The sequence below is a fragment of the Diadema antillarum genome, unplaced genomic scaffold, assembly GCF_040938485.1.
Source record: "Diadema antillarum isolate AM-2024a unplaced genomic scaffold, OU_Dant_1.0 seq00002360_RagTag, whole genome shotgun sequence".
Classification (NCBI taxonomy): Eukaryota; Metazoa; Echinodermata; class Echinoidea; order Diadematoida; family Diadematidae; genus Diadema; species Diadema antillarum.
The window spans coordinates 78,414-90,216 of NW_027272974.1; the positions used below are offsets into that span (position 1 = coordinate 78,414).

General features: G+C 39.7%; 1 protein-coding gene across 1 annotated transcript; it reads right to left on the minus strand.

Moving 5' to 3' along the window:
- Positions 1 to 4,820: 4,820 nt before the first annotated feature.
- LOC139714645 (TOG array regulator of axonemal microtubules protein 1-like) lies at positions 4,821 to 10,651 on the minus strand. Its single transcript, XM_071626325.1, has 4 exons — positions 10,478 to 10,651; positions 8,111 to 8,327; positions 5,829 to 5,915; positions 4,821 to 5,074 (listed from the first exon to the last, which is right to left on the minus strand). Exons 1-4 carry the CDS (start codon positions 10,649 to 10,651, stop codon positions 4,821 to 4,823), a joined length of 732 nt encoding a protein of 243 aa, XP_071482426.1.
- Positions 10,652 to 11,803: the final 1,152 nt, after the last annotated feature.

Here is an 11,803-nt window from a genome sequence, read left to right on the forward strand (position 1 = left end):
TCTCTCGCTCTCTTTGCGTTTAAATAGTAGTGTATTTTTAGTTTATTCGAAAGCTGGCAAAGAAATTCCTGCTAGAAAGTACAAAGCGCAAGAAACTTTTACAACAATTCTGATTACAGATATATGTTTATCTCTGTGATGGTATCTCTGTGATACAGATGAATTATACAGAATGTCAGAATGTAATAGAAATTAGGTGAAGTGTAAACTGGGACTATATTTCTCATAAGTAGGCCTAGATATTGTTTTAACTTTTGGTTGTTTTTTATTGTCAGTTACGACTGCTTCCCACCATGTGAGCATTGTCAATAACAGCCCTAAAAACAAACAAACAAACAAACAAACAAAAAACAACAAAGAAACAGTGAATGAGAAAAGATTTGAAGAACACACTATCACAAATTCACACACTGTATTCAAAGCTGACAAAGGCAGTCCAGACAGCATGGGTGACTCAGTTTTCTCTGAAATTTATTCATATACACACACTCTGGTTTTTACATAATTAGTTGTTGCACGCAAAGATCATTGTCCTATTAAAACAAGCTCCTTCACAAACTCCATACAATGTACAAGGTGATATCACTTCTTTGTTTAAGTCAAAGAGCTTCCTTTCAACAATTAAAAATAAAAAAGGCAACCATTTTCACAATTGTTGACCAATCTAAACTTCATTCTAATAGCTAGGATACCGTATGATTACAATAAATCTCTCTCTTTTTTTTAATATTCAAGTCACTCACAGAGGATTTTGCAGCTATGTCAATTGCAAACCAGAAATAAACATGTCAAAATGAAACACAACCTATACACTTGCAACCTGCCATAAAATATTGTTATTTGTACAAAGCAAATATTTGCTTATAGAAGACGTTCTCTTTCAATCCTACATGCATCTAGATTCACTGTAAGTACTGGCACAGAATAACAGCTTACACGTGTCTGGATCAAACAGCATTCATGCTTGCTATGGGGAGAAATACATGCTGTTCCAATATCTTTTGCCCATTTGTTCCCAAAACCTTTGGCAATACATGTAAATCTCTGATGATAAACGGTCAACTAGAAACATCAAGGTATGAAATCATTCCCAGTGGTAACTGGCGAATGACTGAAATAAAACAAAAAATACTCGGTACATTGATGAGAAGCCCAGTTTTGAGCAGCAACAATAAATTCATAATACATGAGTCAGCTTTTCAGGTGTGCCAAGATTCCACATGACACAGAAAGATACAGATATATACTTTTGCAACTATACTTCATCTATCAGTGTGCAGATTGATAAAATATCATGGCCAAAATCAATTAGTACCATCTGTTTAATATCATCCACTCCCATCCCTTTTATTACTGCATTAAACAGACACACCAAAAGAGTTCCCATCATTTTTTTTTATTTGTAAAGACACATACCAACAAAAACAGTCTGATTATCTCTTGTACATGTTAAACCATCATCATGAACCAAACAAATTGCATGATGAACAGCCTAAATAATTCAATGTCAGGTGCTTCTCCCAAGTCAAGTGCCCTTGCCCCGATTTATAAACGATGTGCACTATCCGAACCTGTGTAAGACTGCTCCCAAGTTTACTACAGCTAAGGCTTGTGGAAGAAGCGAGTGGTAAAACAGATTCATAATTGTCTCGATACCTCGGCATTGCAACAAAGGTAACAATTAGGTCCTCTCGATAGAGATCACATCCTAAAATTCCCATAGATTCTGAAATATGCACCAAAAAAGTCCACAATCAATCCCACTTGAGACTTCATCTGCTCAGAGGCCAAACTATGGTGCAGCAAATGAAGACAAACATCCTGCACACATCAATTGAAAAAAGTACAATGGGATTTAGTCCTTGTAGTTACTGTCATACTTAAGTCCTTATGATAATCAAGGTGTGCAAGCATTGAAATATTTCATCTCAGACGTCTTCATTCTCGTCAAGTTCTCTGGATTTCAAACCTCCGTGAGGCATCTCATCCAAGTCAGAGGTGTCACCATATACATTCTCGCTCTAACTGTGCAATTATCAACTTGTAAAATTATGAAATGCAGCAAATGACTGCAGCCGATAGAGACAATCTACATTTTTCTGACCTTTGACCTTTCACAGAGGCTCAGAACCAAGACAACTTCCGATGAGATGCTCTAGAGGGAAGCTTCACTGACAGTCATCCGTTACTGACAGAAATAAATACACCTACTGTCAATCATACTGACAAACATATATCTCTTTTTCTGTCTACAAGTACATGTACACAATCCAATAACAGCGTGCAAATCACAATATTCATTCAGCATCTGAAAACTCTGAACACAGTGATGTGTCAACATAGTTGGACGGCAGATAACTTGGCAAATTCAACAAAGAGATAAATAGCCATGCAGATAGTTCCTCTGAACTTGTCTGCTTTCTCTCACTCTCTCTCTCTAGGCCTTGAATACAATTTTGTAATGTCCACTAAGTTCATTTCAGTTGCCATCATAATTTAGTACGAATCAGCATGGTAGCAGAGGTACAAGGTAAAAAGATATGCAGACAAAGCATATCATGATCTACACAGCTTGGTGATTTGGATGTTTGCCTATTTCTCAAGATGCTATTAAAGGCAAAGGTCAAGGTATGATAAACATAATGCTGACATTAAACGGTAAACATCTGTCTTGAACTTAGAAGTGGAGGAACAAAAACATGAAGAGCAAAAATAAATACTTTACACACACCATGCCCTGAAATCATCAAGTCATTACAAAATCAAACAGAAACACACCATCAACAATCCCCCCCAAAAAAAAAACAACAACAACAACAATAACAAAGCATAAATTTTTGTCTCCTTGAAAAGGACAAATTATTGCAGAAACAAAAGCAGTTGGTTGCTCTAAATACATTTTCAAGAATTGACCATCAACTTCCCACCTTCCACAATACGTTTGACATGTAATCAGCATGGGGAAAATAAAAAACTTAAAAGTTTTTGACCAAACCTTACACTGTATGACAAGAGAACCAAAAGTCCCCTGTGATAAAGTCTGACGCATCTTGCGGCACAAATTCTTGAAAATGGAGAGAAGTTACTCAGATGAGCAAGTTTGTGATAGGGACAATATTTTGCCATCCTAGTTGGAATCTGTTTCCTACTCACCCCATAATTACTACAAACTGAACAGTAGAGTGTTCTATGAAAAGTTGATGATCTAGGCCACAGTATGCTTATGTCATTGTAACTAAGACATGTACTGATAATACACAATGTGTCAAAGGATGTGCAGCTTTATGCACAAAGGGGGTTCCATGTCTTAACTGATAACATGTAATCTCTATTCAACTGTCATGTTTTAAAATACTGTGTATATCAAGGTGTAACAGCTTCTACTAAACTCACACGTACTGGCCTGTGCATTTCTGGACAAAAAAAATTTTTTTTTAATCGCTACCTAACAAGTCTAACGGACGGACAAGGGCTCTTCATACTCCAGACAGACACTGGCGCTGGTCACTTACTGGACCTTAAGAATTTTTTTTTACCTTGACTTGAAGCTGGACGGCTCAATTTGGTTAATACATATTAATGCCCACTTTTCCACACGCAAAAAAAACGAAAGAAATCAAATTGTATCTAAACTCACTCTAAAAGGGTTGTGATCCACCTTCACATCAAATTACATTGTGTGCTTTGATACGACTACAGCACAGCTATCATATAGGCCTGTCATAAAAGCAAACACAGATGTGATACAGTCTGGGTACCTCACATAAGTGAAAATTTCGTGTTACAAAAAAATCCCAACAAATCCAGAACCTGCATCACGAAATGATATTCTGGAGATGAACTCTTGCAAAGATAATCTTGAAATTGAAATGTAAGTTCCCCAATGCAAACCTTCCTCGAAACACACGAAGTCCACACAATGCCAAGATCAGATTTGCCAGATCATCAAAGTAACCACGGACACTTTCTCACTATAGACACACATTTGCAGTATTTTTCCTTCTCAGGATATGTATCTCTACCACACAAGCAGGAGAGTTAAGTGACAGAGTCAATTTATAGCCCCATCGTAGATAGACCCTATTCTTTAAAAGTGTACATCTTGCACTGACGAAACATCAAGAAAAATTATGAGGTATGCACATTTCATTTGACATTTATCCTGTTGTTTAATTAATCTCTTTTGGACTGCATTAAAAAAAATGTTTTTCTGGCAGTCAAGAGTCAGATATCATTGCAACTAAGTGAGCAATGGCTAGCAACATTTGAAAGCATGGAAATTATAGTTAACCTTCCACCCATCTCCCCACCCATGCCCTACGACAGTCCTTCTCTAGACTGATAGTTTACAGTGAAGAATGAGGGTGAACTATCTCCCTGCTACATCACACTAGTCTTATGAAAGTCAGCAACTTCTGCTGCGATACAATGATTCCACACACACAAATTCTCACATAACATATCCTAGAGTCATGGGTCAAGCTGTGCTTTAGGTCTGATAACAAGAAATTTGTGCTGCTTAAAGATGCAACACCTCACAGACACCAAACAAGTCACAGTGTAAAGGAGAACTGGATTGTGATACAGGCACCAAACACTTCTCCTTCTCAACAAATTATCCTCTTTATACTGCACATGAGGGGCCCTATAAAGAGAGCCAAGTCTTCATTGGCTACGCATAATCATTCCATTCAAACTATCTCTAACAAAAATCCTAATTCAGATGACCTCTAAGGGGGGAGGGGGGGGGGTCACCCTGATGTCATAAGAAGGGGGTGTGACACAAGTAAGGGATAGGGGAAGAGACACTGCTGTCACTGTCATGTATCATCATCAACTAGCTCCTTCAGGGTCTTGGCGTGCCGAGGGGGCAAGTTCTGGGCATGCTGAAGCAGCACCTCCCCCATCTGGGTGTAGAGGCTGTTGGCCAGCGTCGACGTGGCGCTGCGCAGGTTCCCCGAGCCACCCGGCACCGCTCCGCTGCCCGTCATGTTGCCGAGAAGGTACCAGAGCACGGGCAGCACGTTTCTCACCACCGTCTGCTGCTTGCGGGGGTACACTCTCTCCACCATGTCTGAACACGGAGACGACAATATACAGATATGCCAGTTAGAATGAAAGAAAGGACCTGAAAATTATTCATGTACAAGAAGCTGATTTGTACATGAAAGGGCCTGAATTCAGACATTTGCATGAAAATATATCCCTGAATACATAAGTATTCAAAACTTGTTCCCAGTACTTTTTACCCCTCTACCACAGCATTTCTTTTTTCCCCCAGTTTTTTTTCCCCTTTTTTGTTTTTTGTTTTTTGGAGATCTTTAAACTTTTTAGTCTAGGGCAGAACAATGAGTGCCATATGATCAGAGCACCTGATGAGTACACGTAATTTCAGGTATATCTTCTTCAGGTAAAATAATACTCTTGTTTTTGCATCAATGTCATATCAATTATCATTTATGAGTAGCTTGATTACATTGCCATGATCTTTGTATTGTGAATTGTAATTGCATTTCAGTCCTTGGCTTCAATGGCACATTGTAACACCACAATTATTACAATCATTACATTAATGCTACTGCTGGTGCTGCTCATGATAACTATCCATCATTTTCTTCTTCATTATGGTTACTTCATCATCATCATTATCATCAGCGACAATATCAACATCATTATCACCATCATCATTACTATAACAAATACCCCAGTTGATAATACCAGTCAAAATAAAAGCAAAAAAATACTAATAGTAATGCCAACTGTGAGGAAGAAAGATATTTTGATGGCTGGGGAAGCACAAATGAGCAGATAGAGCCTCCCATACTTACATGATAGCTTCTCCACCATGGCTGGTTTGGCTCTCACGTTTCCATACTGGGTGGCACTAGAGAAGGGTTGGACAAGGACTAGCATATCTATGGGAAGAAACAAACAAACAAACAAACAAACAATATAGTGTTTAAAACAGACTGGTATGATAGACAGTGAGTAGACTTTAATTGGTGCCAATGAACCCAACTTGCACGCAGATGTCAAATATCGTTGCTAGTGACCCCCAACATATTTCCAAGGAAGGTCAGTCGTACCAGCAAGTTGATTCATGCATGGCATCTGCAAAAAATGTTTGCTAACAAACTTCCATCTCTTTCAATGACATGAATAAAAACAACAAACAAACTGACAAACAAACTGAATAAAAATCAACAAATAAAAACACAGACACACAGAGAAATTCAGGTCCTAGTAAGTCACACAATAAGTTTGAAAATACAACTCATTGTTGAGTAGGAAAAAAAGAAGAAGAAAAAACATCATACAGGGTAAATATGAGCTACACTTGTAACTTGAAATGATGACCAATCATGAAAAAAAAAAGGCCACAACACAACAGTTGTCACTTGGCGTTCAGTTTTGTGTGTGTGTACAGCTATGAGCAGTTGAGGGTATTTAACAGCCCTCATCATCAACTTGACTTAGTGCAGAAATGGTACAAAATGTTATAAAAAAAAAAACACCCTTAGCTTTATGGCTGTGAGGCAAGTGAACTACCAAGAACAAAATGACCATTTTAGTTCAAATTTAAGAACAGTCATTTTTTTTTTCTTCGCTGCAGTAAATCTAAATGTGGAATATTTTTGTTTTTCATTGATTTTTTCTTTTCTTGATGAGGCAATACTCGAAAGAGTTTCATTGCAAAGTGAGTTAACTTCATTCGCGTTAATTAAATATATTTGCCAGTATTTGCATATAAAGCTGCTTAAAAAAACAATGAAAACAATAAGAAAATACGGGATATTTTTTAGATAAAACTTCAATAATATTCCTTGTTATGTAATATATGAGGTATCGGTGGAAAGATTTTATTTCGCCCATCTGATGATGGACTTACGTTAGAATGTTAAAAAATGGCACTTAGCCCATTTTTACATCATACTCTTTATTTGACTGTACAACTCTTTATCCATCTCGCTCTAGGCAGATTATGACACTTTACTGAGGCATGTTACAGTATGCAGTCAAGGAAATCACTATGAACTCCAGTATTCCATCTATGAGAGTATGCCTATCATTACACAGAGGTGGGTGCTCAAGAGTTCTTTCTTTCCTCCGCCATTAAGCATGAGTGGTGCTTCGAAAACACTATGTCACTGTGTTCAAAAGCCTTTGACAGTGTACAGATGTGTAATGACGGATACCCGGTACTCTTTCGAATGGCGGCTGCGAAAGCCAGCTCACATGGCATATGACCGACAGTGTCTACCAGCAGAAATCCTGTGTCTGCTCCTTATCCCGGATAATATGGTATTAAATTTTATGAGCCTATACTGATGCTCTGTCTGGAGCTTTCATACCTTCCTTTTTCTCTTGGTCATAAATATCATTGCGTCATGTTAGTGTTTACTGCGTATATCGTAAACATCCGACATATGTGAAATTAAGGCATGCCGTTATATTGCCTTCCACAACACAAGTGCCTTGGATATCATCTGCAATGGGGGAAATCACTACAAAATGTGGCTTTTTAAAAAGATGATATGTATAATTCCCATTCCCATTCCCTAACTGCAGTTCTTGATCATAAGCTTACGCTCTCTCATAACTGTCTTTGAGTCCCATGAGTCCCAATCTATGAAGGATCATGTCTAAAAAAAATTTGTACGGTATGTAAAGTATGTCACATTTTCAATAGTGTGTTTGCAGTACTTTGTACATATATGCAGTACTTTGTACATATATGCAATTCTCCCCCCCCCCCCAACATCATTTGTTATGTGTGCTGTTGACTGCTGATTTCTTAGACTAACCTTTGCCATTGTACAAAAATCAACAACACTGAAATTGTAAATCATGTAACAGAACACTTCTAAGGTCCTCCCCACCCCCTCCCAAGCCTAACACTTTGATATGAATATACGTCAGATAGCCTTTGTCAACACCACTTAGTAAAGACTGACCTAGGATTTCCAGAGTAGATTTCTGCTTACCAGCAACAGAGATTACACAGTGCACTGAACCCACACAAAAATTTGCACACAATTCCCACAAATGGAGCAAGCCAGACTGACAGACAAAAACAGCCAGCACACTGAAAACCAGTTCTCTCACTCACCAACATGTTCCAGGATCAGGTCTAGAATGTCGTTGCTGGTCTGGCTGATGTTGGGGTTCTTGGCAGCCAGGTTCTGGACCAGGATGGGGACGACATTGTTGACGACGACAGACAGCGACTCGCCTAGTCTGGGCACGATGTCCTTCATGGTTGCCAAGGCTGCCGTGTTTACCTTGCTGTTTGAGTCTGACAGCCTCGATGAGAATTTGTCGAATATCTGTGTGCACAAAGGGACGTTGGGTTTATTGATACAGTAAATCACTCATGGCTATTCTGAAGATCAAAATGTGTGTGACTGTGTGTGTGTAAGGACATTTTTCAGGGATTCCTTACTACACCACCTGCTCTCTTAAGATTTTTAATGTTTTTGTACGTTAACCTTAACCCGTTGAGGACGAGTCCCGAGTATACTCGGGCATGTGTCTATTGGAAATGCGTGTTGCAGAAAAGTCAGTCCATCCTCAACAGTTTAAGTAGGAGGATGCAGATAAAACTAGAAATATCACTGAAGGTGATTAATACCCCCCGCCCCGTGACGACAGTCTTACCCAAGGAATGATCTTTCCTTGATCTTCTGCCATTTAAATGCCGTTACCATGGCAACGCAGCTTCCAACACGTCCGAAAAATATGTCTTGCACGTCTTCCCACCAAGACTATTGTGTGTGCCACATTTCATAAGCTTTTGTCAAAAACTGAGGAAGTAGTTCAATCCACAAGATCTTTCCTTGATCTTCCGCCATTAATATGCCGTTACCATGGCAACGCAGCTTCCGACACGTCCAAAAAATATGTCTTGCACATCTTCCCACCAAGACCAATGTGTGTGCCACATTTCATGAGCTTCAGTCGAATACAGAGGAAGTAGTTCAATCCGCAAGATCTTTCCTTGATCTTCTGCCATTTATATGCCGTTACCATGGCAACGCAGCTTCCGACACGTCCGAAAAATATGTCTTCCACATCTTCCCACCAAGATCAAGGTGTGTGCCACATTTCATAAGCTTTGGTCAAAAAACTGAGGAAGTGGTTAAATCCGCAAGATCTTTCCTTGATCTTCTGCTATTAATATGCCGTTACCATGGCAACGTACTTTCGGGTACTGTCAAAAAATGCGTCTTGCACATCTACAACCAAAGGCACACATCTGTACCAAGTTTCATGGAAATTGGGCAAAAACTGAGGAAGTAGTTTGCAACACAAAATTTTCCATCATTTTGGCTCATAATATGTGAGCTGTTACCATGGCAACATACTTTTTGTCACTGTCAAGAAATGTGTCATGCTGACCTATATCCTAAGACAAACATTCAATATGAATTCCATGAGAATTGGAAGAACACTGATGAAGCAGTTTTGCCATGAAGCATTTTGCCCTATATTTTACCAATAACATGCCGTTACCATGGCAACGCACTTTTTGCCACTGCGGAAATATGTGTCTTGCACATTACCATATTCAGATGAACATCTGTACCTAATTTCATAAAAATTGATCAAAAACTGTGGGAGGAGTTCGCGACGCAAGATTTGTACCCATTTTTTGCCCATAATATGCCGTTACCATGGCAACATACTTTTGGGTACTGTCAAAAAATACGTCTTGCACATCTACAACCCAAGGCACACATCTGCGCCAAGTTTTATGGGAATCGGTTGAAAACTGAGGAAGTAGTTGGCGACGCAAGATTTGCAACGGACCGACCCGCCCGACCGACCCGCCCGACCGCCCGCCCGACCGCCCGCACCGACCGCCCGCCCGCCCGACCGACCGCCCGACCCGCCCGACCGCCCGACCGTCCGCTGATTCCTATATACCCCCTTCAAACTTCGTTTGGCGGGGGTATAAAAATATGTCATTTGATAAAATTCCCCCTGTATCAATTCACGAGCCATCTGCCATACAGCATTACTATTTCTCCGGATTTCGATATATCATTCAAGTATTTCGATACATCATTCAATCATTGAAGCATTCAATTCATCTCAACACTGTTCAGAGAGAACTGTGATGTGGGGACATGTATGAACATTACTTATTGCAGCTATTGTAATCATCACTCTTCAACATTTTCATTACCCTTAGGAACGTCCTATGAAAACATTACCAAATCTTCCACTAAAGTGTTTGCAAAAGTGACCCTATGGTTTTAAATGGGAAGGCTTTGAGAAGCTGGTCAGGAATACAGTTCTTGGGAATTACCCAAGCTTGCAACAAATGAAATAAGAAATTTCAGTAACTATGAACCATCTTCACAAAAGATCACTAATGTTGCAGATCCACTTCAATATTTCTCAAACCATCAAAGCACTTGGCTTAAAACTTTCTATTTGATTTTTGTAAATGTTTGATAACTTTTTTTTTTACCTTGATGATGTTAGCAGTGACTATCTCCTCATGAGTCTCGCTCATTTCTTGCAGCTGCTCGATGGCCTTGAGGCGGGACATCCAGTCCGAGGCACCCAGGTTTTCACACAGCCCCTTGACGATCTCGCTGTCCTCGCTCCGCACTGTGCCCCCAGACCGCTTGCCCTTCTTCATCGAACCAGGAGGGTGTGCTGTACCTCCCTGCCATTCAAAGTATACGGACAACTTAAAGAGAAGGATCGAGCATAACAAGCTGTTGCATATACAAAAATAAACTTCTGTTCACTCTCCTAGAGATCTGGTAGCGGGGAGATGCCATGGACTGGGAAGGCTGGCCTGGCCCCGGATATATTCTAGGATCCCCTTTAACAAGTTGTGCACAGCTTTATCACTGACTTCTACGTAATTTCACACACAGCCAAAGAATCTCAACTTGAGTTGACTGTCATCAATGAACATACACTTCGATGCACAAGTTCGTTGATGCCCTGGTTTTCAAATGTACCCTGGTGGGCAGTGAATGAAGTTCAATTTAATCGAGCCACCTATGTGTATGTCTCCCCATACTATGGGGGCTTGAAATCCTTTTTTCTGGCTTGAGAGTGTGTCACATATAACATCAACAGTTTTATCAACAATGATTTCTAACAAAATATTAGATTTTACAGGAAAGACACATACCATTAAGCATATAACTACATACAGATTATGCTCAAGACTCATTAGTTTTGCTGGATCATTCTGAACAGTTTGTCACAAAGACAGTCTGTTCTCATAAATGGAAAGTATTTCTAATTTGGGTCTATGCATATGGGCCATTGTTGGAGTACACATCACTCAATGCTTTCTTAACGACTCTAAGCAGGAGATCTCGAGCAATGCTACATCACAAACACATAACCATTATATTTCCTATTTTGTTTTTAGCCTAGACTTTCGTATTAGTGTTGGTATTCTAATGCATCAGGGTATGTGTACTGCTAAAAAGGTAGCTTTGATATGTTTAGGAAGACAGACAGACAGATGAATAGAAAGATAGTTAGATGGATAGATAGATATACAGAGAGATAGATTGCTGCCTAATTTGCTTACCCTGAGTCGATGCGGTCCCTGGAGTAGGCATGTGACCCCGAGTTGGCTCGGCTGTTGGGGTTGCTCCGGCGAGCTTTGGCAGAGGATGTGTCTGATGGCAAGTCACCCAGACCCTGCAGTGTAATGGGCACGGTGAGTGAGGAGCATTTGATATACGTGTAAACACATTATAAGCATGTTATCAGTGCAAGATATCTCCTGGGGTATACAAATATTCACAAACAAGGACCTCTG

Bases quoted from the DNA above. Each gene is read 5' to 3' on its own strand.
- LOC139714645 (XM_071626325.1), bottom strand. From the start codon at position 10,651: ATGAAGAAGGGCAAGCGGTCTGGGGGCACAGTGCGGAGCGAGGACAGC. The intron at 8,328-10,477 runs GTAAAAAAAAAA...TTGTGCACACAG, and splicing joins TCACTGCTAACATCATCAAG to ATATTCGACAAATTCTCATC. The intron at 5,916-8,110 runs GTGAGTGAGAGA...TTCTTCCCATAG, and splicing joins CCTGATCCTGGAACATGTTG to ATATGCTAGTCCTTGTCCAA.